The sequence below is a fragment of the Rhinatrema bivittatum genome, chromosome 1 (genome assembly GCF_901001135.1).
Source record: "Rhinatrema bivittatum chromosome 1, aRhiBiv1.1, whole genome shotgun sequence".
NCBI classification, from domain to species: Eukaryota; Metazoa; Chordata; class Amphibia; order Gymnophiona; family Rhinatrematidae; genus Rhinatrema; species Rhinatrema bivittatum.
Window position 1 is genome coordinate 784,946,294 of NC_042615.1, and position 20,676 is coordinate 784,966,969.

A 20,676-nucleotide genomic window follows, 5' to 3' on the forward strand; every position below is an offset into this window, starting at 1 on the left:
AGATTTTCATACTGTGGAGGCAGTACATGCAAATCTGCATATTCATTGTAGACTGAAAACCTGGCCTGTGGCCCTTGAGGACTGAAGTTTGCCATCCCTGCTTTAGACCATCGTATACTTTTGATTTAACTTCCCTCTATCTCTGGTACAGTTTTCAGTTGGTTTACCTCTTTTTGACAAATAGGTCTCATCAGATTTGTGTGGGTGAATTTTGTTCTAACTGTAATGATGACTACTGGTGTACCCCAGGGCTCCTCTTTGACCACCATAATATTTACTTGACTTCTGTTTGTGGAATTTTTGCTGGTCTAGGCTTAAATTGTAGAATTTATGCCAATGACATCTAATTTTTGGTCTAATACTCATTGTGGTCAGATATGTTGAATAAAGTTGGTCTCACTCTGGCTTCAGTGTGCCCAATGGTTATTTCATAACAAACATTTATGCTAAATCTCTAAAACTGAAATTATTTTTCTTGAGTAAATTTCCTTTTCAAAATGTCCTCTCAAATTTTACAGTTTAAAAACATTGTTATTCCAGTTAGCCATTATGTTTGTAATCTGGATGTTGCAATGAATTCAGAATTATCATTACCACTGCATTTAAAACTGTCAAGTCTGCTTTTTGCAAACTTCGCCTGCTCAGATGTTTTTGTCCATATCTTGTAATTGATACTTTTTGCATAGTCTTATAGGCCCTGGTGGTGTGGCCTAGATTTTTGTTACCACAGACTCAACTTCAGCCATTACAATTGCTTCAGAATGTTGCTGCTCGTATCCTGTCTGGAGCCCTGCTGCGAGAACATTTTCTCCAGCTTTGATCAGTTTACATTGGCTGCCTGTTAGATGGGAGGGTTCTTTACAATATTGCCAGCATTATATTTAAGATGTTCCATAACGATACAAGGTGTTGGCTCAGCAAAGTGTTGTGAATTTATAGACTTCCTCGGGTCTTAAGATCAGCAGGGAAGTACTTGCTTGAGGTTCTTACAGTAAAACTAGCTTGACTGGACCAGACAATAGTTGGAGACTTTTCAATTGGAGGGCCATGCTTCTGAAACTATTTACCAGACTTCATTAGGGCAATTGATAATATTAATAGCTTTAAACACTTGTTTAGAAAAGCATACAACCTGGAAGAGACAGCATAATGAGGTATGGCACCTGTGTTTGTAATAATGGGCCCAGGGACAGCAAGCCTTGTTGAAATCAAGTTTACATTTTTTTTTTCTTTAATTTACCATATTTTCAGTGTCTCACCAGTGTATAAGTTGCACCCCTATATAAATAGTAGAGATGTGAATCGGAACTGAAATCCGAACCGATTCTGGTTCCAATTCACATCTCTAATAAATAGCCATTTTTATGAAAATGTTGGTAGATAAGTTGCACCTTTGTATAAGATGCATCTGTTTGTACAGAGTCTGTTTATGCTACTTTTTTGTATTGGGGAAAAAATATGTAAGCTGAAGAAAGTTTTCATTATAGTTATCCTTTCAGATTATACTGAGGGGATGGAGGGGTCGGGGTTGAAAATGTTGGAAAATTGGAGGAAAGTTGCAATATCAATGAGAGAATGACAGTATATAAGTTGCACCGATGTATAAGTTGCAGGCACTGAAATCGCTGAAAAAAATACTTGGACACTGGAAAATATGGTAATTGTAAATGTATGCTTTTGTGTGTTTTCTTTAGACTCTGCCTTGAAATACACTTTGTGAAAGTGTGGCAATGTTTTAATAAATTTACTTCTGAAATTCAAATTGTGTGCCATGGCATGCTAGTGAGCCTTTGGTCCAGAGTAGGTATGTCACAGAAGTGTCACCAGTATCTGATGTTACATATTCAAGCTAGCACCTGGGCTCTGTTGTTAATACCTCACAGCAACAAGAGACACTAGCAAGGGTTCTTAAATATTTTTATCATATTTTTATTAAAATGTGTTGATTACGTCGCTTAGTGCATTTCATGTTTAAGCAAATTTAACATTTAAACAATCATTACAATAAAAGGTTAAAATATGTAGGTGCTCTTTTCTGAGAACATATGTAATTGTGCATGCATCGTCTTCCTAGCTAGCTACAGCATTAGTGCCAGAGCATGGCAATTAATGAGCAGCATTCAGGGCAAAGATAGTTGGGCCCCACTTTGTGCAGAACACACATTGTATACTGAACTTCCTCATCTTCCCTGTCCTGAACCTTCTCTGAGTCTTTCCACCTTGTCTTATCCCCAGGCTTAGTGAGATGGGAGAGCATGCACTGGATGTGACTCTTGCTGAGTTGGGAGCAAGAGAAATGAAGAAACTGACTTCCATGTGCAGCAGCCAATCTAACTGAGCCGGCTGCTTACGCCACACAAGACTTCTCCCTACTCCTGCACTTGTATAGATTGCGGTCCATCGTGATGGGTTTGTGTATCTATGTGCACTTTAAAATTTGGAAAGCAATGGGGTTTTCAGTGCTTCCCTAGCTACGTTTAGCTATATGAATCTTCTCAGTGTCTGCACTGGTGCTCCGTGGTGATTGGTGTTCCACACTTTTGTTAATGTAGGTGTGCCTTGGGCTTGAAAATATTGGAGAACACTGGATTAAAGATAGCACAGGGTCTCTGTGACCCTGGCAGAAACCACACTGAAGTTAATGTTCAACTGCCAAAAAATCTTGAAGCTGGACTAGGAAAAATTTGTCAATCAAATTCCCCAATGAGGGAATGTTTGAGATAGGCCTGTAATGGTGGCAGAAGGTAGAATTATTTTAGAACAGGCCGGATGATTACTGTTTTCAAGGTATCACTGAAGAAGCAAGTTTGCTTACCATAAACTATATTTTTCTTAGTAGCAGGATGAATTACTTATGCTGTATGGGTGACATCATCCAGCAGCATAGGGGCAGAGTTTCTCTCAGAGAGCTTTGCTCTGTGTGGGTGTCCCGTGCAATTGACTGGTCTCCTTAGTTGATATAGTGCGTAATGCAGTAGATAACCAAGAGCTGTCCAGGGAGGAGGGCAAGATTGCATGGCTAATTCATTCTGCTAGTTTACAGTAAGCAAACTTGTTCTCCCTCCCCCCCCCCCCCCCAACCTGTCAATAAGCAGGCTGAATTAGCCATGCTGCATGGGAGTCCCCAGCCTAGGGTTGTTGTAATGCACACATATCTGACTATTGAGAAAGCTGACAGTCATTGCAAGTGAGACCTAGTGGCATAGTGAAAAACTACTGATCCCAACAGGGCATTTGAAGCTGCTTGCTATTGAGAGGGTGGAGAGGGAGTCTCAGGAGCCCCTGGACTCAAAGATATTTCATCGAGGGGATTAAGGCTTTGCTCCAAAACCAAAGTCCCAGCCGACTGTCCAGGGGAATCCCCTACCGCGGCAAAAAATGCCTTAATCTTTGTTTGTATCGGAGAAGGTAAAGATGGAGTCGAGGTTCCCTCCCTCACCTTCCCCTTTCTCTTCGTATGCGGCATAAATATTAGGGAGGAAAAATCCTCAAACAGAGAAATAAGGATCCGCTTACCGACAAACTTTCTAATTACTCCAATGGGCTCTCAATGAGGGCAACTGCTTCCGAGGAGGCTCTTATCTTTGTCGAAGAAATAACAAATACAAAGAAACCCAGCGTTGTATCAATTTCACTTCCAAGCCGCGCGCGCCAAAGGGGCGCGCGCGGCTTAGGCAGCACACCGGCGTCGACTGCGCGCCGCTATGCGCCGGGTTTTATGGGCAGAAACACGGTGGGGGCGGAAGTGACGTCACGCCCCTCCTCCTCACCGGATAATCTTAGTCCGATCTCGGTGGACCTCAAGCGGCAGGAAAAAGGTCCTCGGCCGGCTTCAAACACCCGACCTCCTTCACCACAGGTTTGCCCCGTCTCTGTCCGCTATGCGCCGAGTTTTATGGGCAGAAACACGGTGGGGGCGGAAGTGACGTCACGCCCCTCCTCCTCACCGGATAATCTTAGTCCGATCTCGGTGGACCTCAAGCGGCAGGAAAAAGGTCCTCGGCCGGCTTCAAACACCCGACCTCCTTCACCACAGGTTTGCCCCCTTGTCCTTCTTGTTAATATAGTTCTCTGCATTCTGATGTTTCTTAGGTTATAAGCATTTTTGAATAGCCAGGTTTTTTGCTCACGATTAAATCTTTCTCTCTGGTATCAAACATAACTTCTCAAGTAGAGTTCTAAAGCTTTGGTCCTGCTAGGGAAAATAGTCTTACTTGTGTCAGATGTGTAATTCATATTTATTTTGAGATCTTAGTGTTTGCTGAAGTGTGTATGGTTGTAATGTAATTCATGTTACTGGAGTGAATGATTTGATAATAGATGATAGATTTGGGATTGTACTGGCAGCCAGTGCAGTGAAATCAGTAACTGTTGTAATATATCTTAGAGGAGGGCTAGTGAAGACAGGTACGTTTTACTCTTAATTGGGAGACAGTTTCTCATAGCTTATCCCCTTTACAGGTTAAGACTTCTAGCTTCTCATAAATGTCCTTGCAGATGGTGCTTGCTCGGAGCCAAGCTATTCTGTTGACTGTTTGCACAGACATCTCGAAAGCCTCAAATAGTACATAGTAGATGTTGTAATCCCTCCTTGATGTCTATTAAGGCCTGGTAAGGAGCTTGATTCCCTGCCACTGGTGAAATGTGTGGCTTTATGGATTGTAGACACTTAGATACTGGATAATGCAAAACTAATACTGCTGGATTTTCGCATTGAGCATCACCGCTTGAAAAACTTTGTCCAAGTTTCATCCAGATTCTTATCTTTACCTGGAGGTGTGTTTGAATGTAGACATGACTACATTGATTTTTTTCATGTCTGACTCAACAACCACAGAAGCGTGAGGCAATAGGACAATGCCATAATGCTGTGACTTTCTCATGCAGAACTTTAAATCAGTTTTCCTGGAGATGGAATGAACCTAAGAGAGACTCCAAGACTTCTCCATGACTTCATCCAGAACCATGTGGGATGGTAACGTGGTAGGTTCTGAGGGAACTTCGAAGATTTTAAGGATAACCATTTCTTCTGATCTTGGATCTGGTACCTTTCTCGTTTCAGTTTTCAAGATGGAGCCAATCTTTTCCATGAACTTTGAATACGTTAAGTCCTCTGGAGGCGATGATGCTTCTGGTGGATCCTCTGGGGGATTAGATGGAATTCCCGTCAAGGTACCTGGGGATGTTGGAGGAGAATTATGAGAGTCCTCATCAGGATCTGGTGAAAAAATGAGTATCCCAGTCCGTTGGACTGGCATCCTCTTGGTGTGGGGAAGGGGGAACTGACTGTGCAGAGAGTTCTTCCAACAGGTTTGGGTGATGTTTATCCTCCAGTTATGAGAAGATTTTCAGAATATCTAATTTGTTACATGGCTTGCAAAGCAGGTCCCTTGCTGGGCCGGGAAGGCTTCTTCTGTGGTGGTGGTAGTGAAGAATTGTTCCATGAGAGGAGTACATGTGATAGAGGTCTTTTGTCTGCCTTTTTTGATGGGTTCAGTGCCACTAACAAGATAGAGGAAGCTGGACCTCTGAGGTTCAGATGGGCCCTAATGTTTACTGGACATCTTACTACTTTTTGTGAGAGGCTCTTGTAGCCAAGGTAGCTGCCTCTTTTTTGTTTAGAAATAGAGGAGGTGTCTGAGTAGACCCTCTTCAAAGAAACAGAGGATCTGTCCGAAATCGATTTGACTGGGGAAGCCATGAGTTCCTCAATGTAAGAGGGGTCAGAAGCTAACTGCTCTTCTGGCAGGAACACAATCTGTGGATCACCCTGTCGTTCCTTCAGAGGTTTCAAAGGATGTATTTGAGTAGCTGTTTAGAAGCTCCAGTTGTCTCAAATTTGTCTTTCTACAATGTTTAGGATGCATCGTTGACTTGTCCCCATTTGTGTTTGCATCGTAGAGGTTTAGTGATGTTTGTCCTTAGACGCTTGCGACAAGCTTTAGTACATTGTTGTCGTGTTGTGTCGCTGTCTTTATGTGTTATAGGTTGGTGTGTGTCAAGTTTGTGTCGTCGCGTGTCTGGTGCGTTGCATGTCAAGGCACTTCCTGACTCTAGACATTAGTTGATAATGCGTTCTTCAATTCAGAAACTGCCTTTTTGACTTTTGGGGTTCATATGAGGCGTATTGAGCACTCTTGGAGGTCTTCCCATCTAGCTGACTGCCCTGAATACTCTTAAATGGTATCAAGCCCACTGATGCCCTCTTACCTTGAACCAGGTGATGAGTCTTTAGTCCCTGATGCTGAATTGTCTGAGACTGGGGCATAGGGCCTTGATGAAGAGGCCATTTTTGCTGCCCGTTGCCTCCTGGGCCCTCAGTGACATCCTACCTCAGTCAACAGCAATCTGCTTGATTACGATCTGGTTCCAGGCTGATGTAACAATTATGTCCATAGGTGACTGACATAATCTTGCCACACTGGCAGTTTTAGGCATTTTGATGCTGAAAGTGCTTTTGTGGATTCACACATGGTGAATTTGAGTTCTTTCTCTAAAGATGAGGGCTTCCGCGTGTCCTGTGAGCTGTACAGAAAAACAAATCTGAGACCAATTGCATGGGAACACTCGTGCAGCCACACAGATCAAAGCTGTGTTTGAGAGAAGCTCCGCAAGTGTTGCTGGAGGACATTGTCCATACAGCATGGCTATTTCAGCCTGCTTATCAATTGGAAAACAATGATACTGTCCAGTACTTCTGAGGAGGTACCATTTTCAACTACAAATTATCCAAAATGGACAAGGATCATATGCACAATGGTAGAATTCAGTTAATACAAAAGACCACATTTTTAAAACAGGAATATTCATGAAACTCTCTCACCAATTCACAAACTTAACAAAATGAAAGGAATGGATATTAGGGTGGGGATCTTTTATGCTATTCTATCCAAGATGGTGGAATACAAAGGAGGAAGACAAAAAAAATGCTGTCTAGATAAGAGATGTCTTGTACTCTGTGGCTTGCAATCAGTGTATCCTTAGTGTGCAAAGGATAACTGAGCAGACTTGATGGACCAGTTAGTAAATGATAGTAAGAAAAAAACTTAACATCCTTGGTCAAAATTCATGTAGATAAAGTAGGTAACTGTTTTAAATATAGATCTTACTTTATACTTTACACCAGTGGTTCTCAACCTTTTTCCCATCGTGACACACCTGACAGGCCATGCTCACATGTGTGACACACTGCTCATTACAATTCACGGCAGAAATAAAAAGTAAAGGTCTGGTAATTATTTTTATTGTTTAAAATGACACAAGGAAAAGATACGTATTCTGTCTGAACAGAAATTGCATAAGGTAACTCCTATCTCCTGGCCATGCTGGACATTTCCGCAGCATTTGATACTGTTAATCACAGTATCCTCGTTAACATCCTCATGAGTATTGGTATATCTGCAACTGCACTCTCCTGGATAAAGTCCTACATCCAAAACCGACACTACTCAGTTACCATTGATAACAATGAATCCGACCTGATTAGCCTTGACAGAGGCGTTCCCCAAGGTTCCTCTCTTTCCTCAACACTATTTAACCTATACATGCTCCCCTTTGCCAATCTCCTCACCAGTCTAGATATCAAACACTTCATCTACGCAGGTGATGTTCAAATTCTCCTCCCCTTTACAGACTCCCTTCAAACCGCTCTCCAAAACTGGGAATCCTGCCTCACCTCTATTAACCAACTACTCACTGACATGCACCTGGCTCTCAATCCCCAGAAAACTGAACTCCTTATCTCCTCCAAACATCCCTTACCCCCATCCCTCCATCCTACTCATCCACCACCTTTCCCACTCACACTCGAAGCCTGGGTATTATGATTGACAACCAGCTCACCCTTAAACCCTTTATAAAATCTATTCTCAGTGACTGCTACTTCAAGCTACAAATGATCAAAAAACTCAGACATTGCTATATTTCACCGATTTTCGCACTGTTTTACAGTCTATTATTTTTTCTAAAATAGATTACTGTAATGCCCTACTCCTTGGCCTCCCTACCTCTTATACCAAACCACTACAACTCTTACAGAATGCCTCAGCACGCATCCTCACAAATTCAAAAAAGAGAGACCATATTACACCCACACTCATAGAGCTACATTGGCTTCCAATTAAATCGAGAATCCTATACAAAACCCTATCCCTCATTCATAAATGCATCATAAATGAGAACACTCACTGGATCAACCCTCCACTCATACCACGTACATCCACAAGACCTACTAATTCCACCCTCCAAGGAACGCTCCACCTCCCTTCGATCAAATCCACCAAACTCACCTCCACAACAAAAAGAGCCTTCTCACTGGCTGGCCCTACCCTATGGAACTCCATGCCTCCTGACTTACGTACTGAAACCTCCACCCCTAAATTAAAAAAAAACAAACTAAAAACTTGGCTGTTTCTACAGGCCTTTCCTCAAATACCCCTCATTACTGAACCACCCTACACTGCGAACGAATGCAGTGTGTTGCTCTACACTCATTGGATACCAGATACACTTGAATTTTATTGTAAATATTTTCCGGTATACCCAGTTTCCCCTGGCCTTGCTCTCTAACTTTGTCTCAACTTTATAACCGAGCTTATCTCTTTAAATACTCTTTACGTCTTCTTTGAGATATCCTTCCAATAATATATTATCTAGTTAATCTGTACCTCATAAATTTGTACCTAGTTAATCTGTTTTCAACCCTATGCTACAGTTTTTGTTCTCTGTAAAAGCTTCGCCTGTTGCGGCGACGTTGTTTCATGTAAACCGATACGATGTGCAAACGGATGTCTGTATATAAAAATGTTTAAATAAATAGTAAACATCTTACACCAAAACAGCACCAATTTCCAGCACTTAAACAGTAGCCACCTTACCTAAGAAAAGGCAACACTGAAAATATTACACCAGGCCTTAAGACACCAATACATCTCCTATTAGGAAAATGGACCAAGTCAGGCTGCTATAGAGCCCTACACAGAAACTACACGCCAGCAGAAAACCTCACCTGAATCACATGTGCTGACCCTCACCTAACAAATAATAAAGACACCAAAACGCATAACTAGAAGCATGCAGAAAAAACTGAATTGGAAACTGCAACAAGCCAGTCTCTGTATTCAGTGTAATAAAGGAAAAAAAAATCACCCATCCTTGTAAAACAAATCAAGAAATATAAAATCAGTAGCAGTAAAACCATACTAACAAAAAGAACAGATTATTTTGAAACAGCTGATGAGTGGAATATCCAATAATTAAAAACTCAAATAAAAAATTTCTAGATACCAATAAAATATTTCAAAATAGCAGATACAAAAGCCCCAGTAATGAAAAATAAGGATACAAAAGTTGTTTTTTTTTTCTTTGCATACCTGGGAACATTTGATATCCAGGTGTCCTGAGATTGTTTTGAATTAGCAGGAGGAGGGGTGGTTTGCTTGGAACTTTCTCCTCTCTCTGTCACATACCAGCACGCTCTCTCACACTGGCTCTCAATTACACACCTATATACACATGCTTTTTCTCTCACTTATATAGGCTCTTAATTACACATTTACACACATGCTGTATCTTTTCACACTTACACATACAGGCTTTCAATCACACACATACATGCTGTCTTTTTTTCTCTCACACACACTCTCATTCACATGCTTACAAACATTCTTTCTCATTCACACACAGGCTCTCAATCACATGCTCCCTCACCTAAACCAGCTCTCAATCACACACAGACTCACACATGCTCTCTCTCTTACTTATACACACAGGCTCTTAATCATACATACACATGATCTCTCACACACAAAGGAACTCAATCATACACACAATACTCTTTCACACAAACAGGTTTTCAATCACAATCTTACACATACAGGTTCCCAATCGTAAACTTACATTCATGCTCTCTCTCACAGGCAGGCTCTCAATCACAGACATACTCTTTCACATATACAGGCTCTCAATCATTCACATACATACACACACAGGATCGCAAACATACATGCTTGCTTGCTCATTCACTCTCTCTCCCTCCCTCCCCGGTACTAGCAGCAGCTGCCTCCCAACCCTAACCTCCTTCATTTTCAGCCCTCTCATGGAGAATGGAGTCCCATCGGCCGCGGGGGTTGACGTTATTCATTTTTCTCTCAGCCGCGCTGCTCATTCCTCCGGCCGCGTCTCTCTCTTCTTTTCTTCGGGCCGACGCTGCCTGCACTAGCATGGTCTCTTCCCGCGCACGCACCCGCTGCTCGCCACTTTCTCTTCCGGGCTGCGGGGGGGGGGGGGGGGGGGTCGGCGGGAAGAAGAGACCATGCCGGTGCCGCTGACTCCAGCTGTTCTGTCACGTTCCGCCCGGGCTGACAGCATTTTAAGCCTGGGCGGAGGAGGACTGGGGAGCAGCTGGGTCAGCGGGGGACCGGGAAGTGTGGCGACACACCCCCGCGTGTTCTTGGTGACACACTGGTTGAGAACCACTGCTTTACACTACTCCCTTTTTCCTGCTATTTTAGGGTTTGTTTAAAACAGCTGGAAATGGCAATGGTTTTTGTTTTTTTTTGGTTTGTTTGTTTTTAAATTGGAAAGCAACTGTTAACTTTTCATTAATGTCCTCACCATTCCCTTGGAACATCTAAGTTTTGAATTAGGCAGTTCCCTCATAATAAACATGATACCTTGGGCAATATTACCTAGTCAAAAATCCTTTAAACTTTTAAAGGCAGTGAATCAACTTACTTTGTGATAAAATGAATATTGTAACAATACAATATGCTGTTGCCTTATTGTATTGTGCAAGCAAATCTCAGATGTAAAAGGAACTTAAGTACAAAAGCCAGTTTTCCCTTTTATTTTCATGGAGAATTTTTATTTTTTTCAGCAGGATATGACAGCAAGGTTCTTAAGACAAGAAAAGTTATGCCAGTCTCTTGCAGTTTATAATTATAAAACTGCTCAAATTCACTACTTTTACTAAGAAAATAGTTCTATTTTTTATATATACAATAGATTCATTTTGATATCTCACTTCAGGCACCCTCAAAATGATTCTATCTTAGAATGTGTCAAAGTATAAAGAATCCATTTGTTGATAAGTTATAGGACTAGTAGAAATAATCAAAATTGAGTCCAGTAGACTAGGTCATCCTGAAAAGCAGAACCAGTTTCAAGTAAATTTGTCCAAAAAATTACAGAAGCTTTACCCTTTTGAAATGGTATAAAAAAAAATTAATGTTAAAGGATACTTAAACCTTTGTCTGCATTCCAAGGTACCCAGTTTTATGTATTTGAATCCCATTCTGTATAGCTTTATTTATTTTTGTTTGGTTTTTTTTGGTTATACTATCACAAGGATTGCCCATTACGGTTAAACTCAAAATTGAAAACAGATTACACGTTTTCTATCACTTAGACTTAACTGTAGCTAGCATGTAACTTGTTAACATTTATCAAATTTGATTTATTCTTGCTTAGATTGAGAGCCTAAAGAGCAGCAAACAAATGAGGCATTTCACAACAGAGAAATTTGCTTAAAATGTTTTTTAGTCCTGCCTAAAGATTTTGTAAATTTTAAAATTCTAGAAGAGAATTCAATCCAGCAATGTTCAGAATGGAATATTTGTGAAAGTATTCTTTTATAATGTATGGCTTATTCTAAAGGTCCTTGTTTCTTTTAAAGCATTTTGAAGAAAAGGTTATTTTTATTTTGTGTTTAGTAGCTTACTTCTATCAGCAGGAATACAGCATAGGCCCACAACAAAGTGGAAGTGCTATAGAATTTGCTATGTAACTAGAGAATGTGTGATTATAGATGTAGACAGAGAGACACAGGCTCATCTGCTCCCAAATAGTAGCGTGGTATAGCTCAGTATTACACACTGAATGGTCTACTAAATATTGTACAATATTCCTTTAAATCTTTTTTTTTTTTGGCAGGGTAAACTTTGCAAGTCCTCAAAATTGAGCCCAAAAAGTTTAAGAAAACTATGTAATTTTTAGAAGAAAATGCATGCCAATTTTTGTAAACATTTCATTGTTTTAAGTATTTATGGAACCTGTAGTAAGTTAATCTTTCATTTTTAGCATCCCAATATAAATTCAGATCAAGTTGAGGACTTCATACAAGTGACATGAAATTTGTAGCTCCTGTTAATCTAACATTCTCTCTTTTCATGACATTCCTTGTAAAAGTCATTCATGTATTTGGCCTGTTTTCAAACTTAAAATATATTGTTAACCATTGAAAGTTGTGGTTGTCATTTGTTTCTCTTAAATGACACAACAACAATGTTTCCTTTTGTAAAACAAGTTCCTTGGTTTTTTTCTGTACATGATCATACTTTACCTTGACTCACATGTTCCATTTTATTGACCACCTTCACATAGAACAGGTTCTTGCAAAAAAATACCTACAAAATGTCAAAATAACAAAAATGCCTTATAGCTTCTATGTGAAGGAAGTAGTCTGTACATTTTCCATGTTTTACATCATGGTATTTTGAATAACCATGCTTCCATGTTCACATCAATTTTTGTTTTTCAATTTATGCACAGCACTTGCTCTGAAATTTGGGGACTGAGTACACCAAATACGATAGATCAGTGGGATACAACAGGCCTTTACAGCTTCTCTGAACAAACCAGGTGAATATTCTGCACTCTGTCACATCATAGAGGTCTTATGGGATGAGGGGTGATTTTTAGAGGATCTATAGTATGATGCTTTAGTAATTAGTAGGATGCTTCCTAAACATAAATCTTATGGTGCAGCCTTTTAAGACCCACTGTGTGCCTGCCTTAAATTATTTCAATTGATTTGACCAATGACATTTTGGCTTCTAAGGAACCACCTTTTCCTACTACTACATTCCATGAATTGATATTTGATAAGCCGAAAGTGTATGTACTGGTATTTTTCAAAGTTAAACTCTTTTCTATACCAGGAGTAAACCTAAGAGGCACTTGTGGTTTTTAACTCCATTTAGAAAGCCAGGTGCTATATAATAGTCATGTCATATTTGGCGAGAAATCTTGGACTTAAGGCCAGATTCACTAAGGCACTTTCTCATTCTTTCTATTGGGGGAGGGGGAGAAGCTTAGTGATTTAGACTCTTAGTCTAGTGCTCGACAGCTGGAGCACCCCATGGGACCTGGCTGGTTTTCTGCCACTAGTGTGACTTCTGGCTTGGCTCTTTAAAAGTATCAAGTCAGATTCCTTGTTCAAATAGCATCAATAGGACAGATCTGAAGGGAAATTGAATGCTAATACATGGCACTTGGTTGAAGCTGGCCATTGTGTCTTTGACTGCCATCCGTTTCTCACAGTCCCTTTAATTGTACGCCAGAGGCTGATTTTGGTAGTATTCATATGCAACATACCAACTGCACAATAAATTGTGATGAGATCCATTTTGATGTTTTTGTAAAGATGCCCCTTGGGACAGCAGATAGATTTTTTTTTAAAATCTATAAAAATTCCATAGTGGGGTTTTGTGGGGTTTTTTTAAGGCTTTGTTTAGAATAATGCAAAGTTCATGTGCTCTGAGAAGATCACACTAAAGTATCAATTTTTAAATTGCTATAGCTGTTACTGACATTTTTATATATTTAAGCTTTTGACACAATTTTTCCCCAACTCCATATTTTTCTCATCGTATTTTAATCATATTCATCTGCATTTGTGTATTTACATATGCAGTCTTTCAAGAGGCCAAAAAATTTAAAACAGCAGTGTCATGTGAATATAAGTCGTCTGACCAAACCTAAATATTCAAGAATTCATCTTTTTAAAACATTTCTTTTTCAGTGCTTTTTGGGCTCAATTACTTTCTTTAGAATTCTGCAATCTAGGCAAATGAGTGCTAATTGGCTGGTTTGGAAGCCATGGGAGTTGTATCCCTACTGAGGTTAAAGTGATGAAAAGCATCTGTATAGCTGAATTGATGAGGGAACATATTGGGGAACTAAAGAGATGTAGAGCAAGAGTAAAATGTCATTGCCATATGTTTTGTCTAACTTTCTTCTTATTACATCTGTTTTGGTTCATTCAAGGCTCACTTTGTTATATTCTAATATGTGTTTTCATTGCTTTATGCATGACGGCAACAAAAGCTTTTTATTCAAAAGATTTGAAATGGAACTAGCTATCTTTTTTTTTTTTTCTTTTAGCTTTTTTTCCTTAAGTTAACTTATTGTAATGCATTGGATCCTTGGCATCAGTTTGGAGCACATACTGGTACTGTCAGTGGAACCACATTTTAAGAATGAAAGTCCTGAGAACACAGGGTTAACAATTTTTTTTTTTTTTTTTTTTTTATCCAATTTGTCAGACATACAGAAAAATTTCCTCTCCTCTCCTTTCCTTCCCTTTGTTTATCTGCAGATGCTTAAATTTAGTAATAATTTCTCTATCTCCTTAAACCTCTTTTTTGCCTTATCAAAATTGATTTATGATAATTTAAGCAGTATAAATTTTTTTTTTTTTTTTACTTCTGATGTGTAGGTCGCTCGATGGCCGTCTTCAAGTATCTCACCGCAAAGGATTACCACATGTTATTTACTGTCGCCTGTGGCGCTGGCCTGATCTTCACAGTCATCATGAACTTAAAGCAATTGAAAACTGTGAATATGCTTTCAATCTTAAAAAGGATGAAGTATGTGTAAACCCTTACCATTACCAGAGAGTAGAAACCCCAGGTAGGAAGAAACTTTCATAATGGTGATACAGTATGAAACTGTCAATTGTTGTTCAGCCTTCTAAGAAGGTTAAATTATTTATAAAAAGCTATATTTTGTAAGCTTGCATGATGACAAGCATATCTGTTTTAGAAATGTTTGTTTGAAGTATTATTGGAACCTAGGTTTTGAGCATACTTTAATTTACTGCCACCTTTTTTGTGTTATGCCACAAAATAATTATGATTTAACTTACCAGGTGGTTATTTTTATAACACTCAAACCCGCAAAAAAACCTACCAAATATTTTCAAATTGACAGCACCCAATTTAACTTATTTGCTTAAATAATATGAAGATAGTGGTAGTTTCATATATATATTATACTGTTTAAAAGGTACCATACCGGTTACCCCAGTATTTTTTTTATCAACTTACCACCTACCTCCATGAATTTATGTGAAAAAGTGCCATAAAAAAATTGGTTTTTCCTAGCGTGTAGCAGATGGACTCAAAACAAGTGGGTATAGTGTGCTCGTGCTAGCAGTTGGAGACTGGATCTGACGTCAGCACGGGTACATATACCCCCACAGGAAGTGCAGCAATTCAGTAATTTCCATCTCCAAATCAGTTTGGAGCTACCTCGCGCTCGCTGAGTGTTTTTCCAAATTCTAACGACTAAATTCATAGCAGAAACCTACTTGAAGACGAGCCCCGCACTCCTGCGGTGATACCATTCAATCCCTCCCCCAGTTGAGTTTCCCAAGGCGATTTCCTTGGTCCCCTCGGAGGTAAGGGCCTCAGTCCGGTGGCCGACTTGCGGCAGGGACTTAGCCCCCGAGTGAGAAGGGCTCGGGCGCGGCCTAGAGGCAGCCTCGGTCCCGGTGTGGACTTGGCCCCCGAGCGAGACGAGTTCGGGCGCGGCCTAGAGGCAGCGGGTGCACTTCCTCGAGAGTGGCGGTGACTGTACTTACCCTCTCCCCCTGCAGCTGGAGACTGCCCGGGTCGCAGCCGGGAAGCGCCGAAGACAAGGTAAGGCGTACATCTTTACTTATTGGTCTCCGAGGAAGTGAGGATTAGCAGAGTCTGCCTACGTGGCAACCCGCCAAGGGGGTCGCCATTTTGCCTGCCTACTCGCCTTCTGCCCTGGTTCGTCAGCCGTGCAATAGGCGCCCGTTCCTGGGCGCACGTGGATAAGCTCAGATTGGTAGGCGCACATCTTTCGCGCATATTACAAAGCGCAGACTCCAGCTGGGTTCACAGACGAGATGGAGCATAAGAGAGCCCATGCGTCAGCGGAGCCGGCACCTCCAGAATCAGGCATAAGCCTCTGCTCTGCATGCAACCTCAGAGCCACTCAGAGCGAGGAAACAGACTCCCTATGTGCCCAATGTGAAGAGGCCCTGGGAGTTCCAGACCAGGACCAGTCGCAGCCCAGCGTACTTGCCAGTTCGTCAGGGAACACCCCGGACCTAGCAGGCAGCAGTGAGCAGCCAGGGAACCTGAGAGACCTGGTGCCCCTAAGGTCAGATCCGGCTTCGCTCTCCTGGGTGGAATTATTCAAGGGGATTCATGCCTTTGTCACAATGCAGTCTGCTCCCCGAACGGGTCCATACGTACCGAATGACCCAGCCCCTGGACCCTCAAGGCCTAGGCACGGCCACTCGCCACCCGGAAGCCCCACTTATGGGGATTCAGATTGCTCTGAGGAAGATGAAGAGCCCCCCCCGAGGAGGGAGAACTTCACTCGGGGATTGAACCATATCGGACCATGTGGCGTTTCTTTCTGAAAGAGGATCTCCCAGGCCTGATTTCACAAATCCTGTCGGAACTGGCTCTCCCGGGCCATGACACCCCAGGGGAACCTAGAATGAACCCCCTGTTAGAGGGCCTGCGCCAAACGACTCACCATTTTCCCCTCCTACGAGCAGCACAGCAGCTAATCGATCTGGAATGGAATGCGCCGGAGGCCTCATTCAAAGGGGGTCGGGCCTTGGCTGGCATGTACCCCTTAGACCCGGCAACCAAGGAGATGCTGGCGTGCCCCCAGGTAGACGCCATAGTTAGCGCAATTGTGAAGCTCACCACCATTCCGGTGGAAGGGGGGATGGCCCTCAAGGATACCCATGACGGAGCATTGACGCCATTCTGAAACACGCCTTTGAGGTGTCAGCTATGTCCCTACGAATTGCGACCTGCTGCACTGTGGTGACGCGTTCCTGTTTATCACAGGCTAGGAACAACACCCCGGGAGAAGAGATGGAATCGGCGCTCTCGTTCCTCACTGACGCAGCCTCCGACCTAGTCCGTACGGCAGCCAAGGGAGTGTCATCCTCAGTGGCAGCCAGGAGGCAGCTTTGGCTACGTAATTGGTCGGCCGACTCCTTCTCCAAGACACGTCTCACGAGAATGCCCTTTAAGGGATCCCTCCTGTTCGGCAGCAACTTCGAGAAACTGGCCAATAAATGGGGCGCATCTCCATTACCCCGTCTACCAGAAGACAGGTCAAGGAGGAGCCAGCGCCCTTTTCCTAGACCATCCAGAGGTAGAAGCTCTCGGCGCTTCAACCCTTACAGGACTCACTACCAAGCACCTCGTTCGCAGGCCAGGAACCAGTCCTTTCGGACTAAGCGCAACAAGAGGGGAACCGGCTCGGGTTCGGGTCCCAGCCGTACCCCACAATGACAATCAGCTGACCCATCTGGGGGTAGCAGCTATAGGGGGCAGGCTAACCCTCTTCTACCGCAGGTGGGTCGAGATTACCTCGGACCAGTGGGTCCTCGCCATCATCCGATGGCGCAATCAAAACTCATCTCTCCTCTACACAATGAAAAAAGGAAACCTTGGTATTCCCAAGAACTAAAGAACCTAAAACAATGCCTTCGCAAATCTGAAAAGATCTGGCGCAACGATCCCTCTCCTACACACCTTGCCCAATTCAAATCCTCCTTACACTTATACAGTGAAAAACTCAATAAGACAAAACGCGACTTTTTCGCTACCAAAATACATCAATTCCAATTTAACCCTAGAGTACTTTTTGATTACGTAGCCTCACTCACTAAGTCAGCAGCTCCCGACATTCCAGATGAAATAGCTAAACCCAAATGTGAAGAACTTGCTACGTTCTTCCAAACCAAAATAAACAAATTGCTGGCCAACTTCAATACTACTTCTACCTCCCCCCTCAGCCTCCCCAAACATAACTTCAACCACACTATCACTAATGACAACACCAAACTTCTCTCCTCTCTAGACTGCACCTCAGTACTTGAAATAGAATCATTCATCAAGAAAGCCAAGCCCTCCTCCCACCCCTCGGACACAATCCCCACCAAACATCTACTTTCCATTCCTAACCTCATCGCTAAACCTCTAACAAACATCATTAATCTGTCTATCAACTCTGGCCAAGTACCTGTTCCCCTCAAACAGGCAATCGTCAAACCTATCTTAAAAAAACCTAAACTTGACCCCTCTGACCTCGCTAATTACCGCCCCATCTCTAATCTCCCCTTTATCTCTAAACTCCTCGAAAAAACTGTTAACAAACAACTCTCAGAATACCTCGAAGATAACCGTATCCTAGCGCCTGCTCAATACGGTTTCCGGAAATCCCACAGCACTGAGACACTTCTACTTTCCCTGTCAGACCATATTCTTAAAGGATTTGACAAAGGGCAATCATTTATTCTCGCCTTTCTCGACATCTCCTCCGCTTTTGATACCATCAGCCATTCCATTCTCCTACAACGCTTATCTGAAATTGGCGTCACAGGTATTGCCCATAACTGGTTCAATTCCTACCTCAGTAACAGAAACTTCAAAATTCAATTAGGAAACCACGAATCCAAAATCATCCCCCTCAATCAGGGTGTCCCACAAGGCTCATCCCTGTCCTCAACCCTCTTCAACATTTACATGCTACCCCTCTGTGACCTCCTTTCTAGTCTCAAGCTGCCTCACTTTGTCTACGCTGATGATGTCCAGTTGCTCATACCCATCACCGAATCCCTACCAAAAGCTATGGACATTTGGAAGGATGCACTCCAAGCCATAAACAATCTCTTAGCTTCCATCCATTTAGCTCTTAACACTACTAAAACCGAAATCATGTTCATCTCACCCCAAAATCATCCTAACCCCCCCACTATCCACACACCACTTGCCCAACAAGTCCGTGATCTGGGAGTCATCCTTGACGACCATCTCTCGCTTAAGAAATTCATCAGTAATATACTAAAAGATGGATTTTTTAAACTACACTCCCTAAAAAAACTAAAATCCCTACTACATCCTCCCGACTTCCGCACAGTTATACAAACCACCATCTTTGCCAAAACAGACTATTGTAATGCCCTCCTCCTTGGTCTACCGAACAACGCCATCCAACCCATTCAAATATTACAAAACACAACAGCCCGGATTTTGACCAACTCACGCAGAAACGACCATATCACACCGGTATTAAAAGACTTACACTGGCTCCCAATTGCATCACGCATCCAATACAAGGCTCTCTCCCTTGTCCACAAGGCTTTATACAACCCTGAAATGAACTGGTTCAACGAATCCTTCCGCCTCCACCAATCCAACAGGCCCATCAGACACCAACATCTCGCCTCCATGCCTACACCTTCTCCCAAACATTACAAACTTACCTCCACGAGAGCCCGAGCGCTCTCTATCGCCGGGCCTACCCTTTGGAACACTATGCCTGTCGAATTACGACAAGAAGAATGCACAAAAACATTCAAACGGAAGCTGAAGACCTGGCTCTTCACCAAGGCATACACCTAATTTCCTCTCTTTCCTCTCTCATCCCCACCTACCCTCCTCCCCTTTCCTCACCCCCACCTTTAGGTACTTCCTTGCCCCCCTTCTGTTCAGCCGTCTAACATGCCCCTATCTCTTAGCTCGCTTACTCCTTTAACCCCCCTCCACCCCTCCTTCCCTCTTATCCACCTCCATCCCCTCCCCTCCCTCTTCCAACTCTACACACTTGTCCTTCTAGGACATTGCTATTTTTATGAATATTCTGTATATATTGATACTCTATATATATTTGTAAATTTCTGTAAATTTTGTTCATAACGTTTTTTCTGATTATCTCTCGCCCTTATTTCCCCCCCTCTTTTGTTCTCATGTTAACTCGTTATATCTGTTTGATGTAAATCGCATCCTCATTTGTTTTCATGTTACTTCGTTATATCTGTTCGATGTAAAACGCCTTCCCAGGCGCCAATTTCAGTTACACTGTAAACCGATGTGATATCCCTGATGAACGTCGGTATATAAAAATCTTAAATAAATAAATAAATAAAATGGTATTACCTGGACTTTCTTCAGCTCCCGCCGGACAAGTTTGTGGAATCTCCTTGTTCACCCCTCAAGAGGACGGCACTAGAAGTTACCTTGTGGAGGCTCCTGTCCCTAAAAGCCATAATCCCAGTGCCTGCAGGGGAGATAAATTCTGGGCATTATTCCATTTATTTCATAGTGCCCAAGAAGGAGGGCACTTTCAGGCCCGTCCTAGACCTCAAGTCAGTCAACCGGCACCTACGGGTCCCCAGCTTTCGCATGGAAACTCTGCGGTCTGTCAAAAATTCAGGACAGCCAGGGGAGTTTCTCACATTCCTAAATCTGTCGGAAGCCTACTTGCATATCCCAATCCATTGGGATCCCCAGCGCTATCTACGCTTCAAAGTCCTGAACCAACACTTCCAGTTCCGAGCTTTACCCTTCGGGTTAGCCACCGCGCCGCGGACCTTTTCCAAGGTCATAGTAGTAGTGGCGGTGTCAGGAAGGAAGGAATCCTCGTCCATCCCTACCTGGACGATTGGCTGATCAGGGCAAAGTCACCGGAGGAAAGCCACCAGGCAACCAACAGACTTATAGATCTTCTGGAAAGTCTAGAATGGGTAGTAAACTTGAACAAGAGTTCCCCTAAAGCCTTCTCAGTCGCTGGAATACCTAGGAGTCCGATTCGACACCCAGGAAGACAAGG

At 42.5% G+C, this 20,676-nt stretch overlaps 1 protein-coding gene across 1 annotated transcript in view; it reads left to right on the plus strand.

Moving 5' to 3' along the window:
- Positions 1 to 20,676, plus strand: part of SMAD2 (SMAD family member 2) — a 267,476-nt gene that overhangs the window by 90,547 nt on the left and 156,253 nt on the right. The window contains 2 exon segments of the mRNA XM_029580444.1: positions 12,550 to 12,639; positions 14,498 to 14,691. Of these exon segments, the coding sequence (XP_029436304.1) occupies positions 12,550 to 12,639; positions 14,498 to 14,691 (284 nt within the window).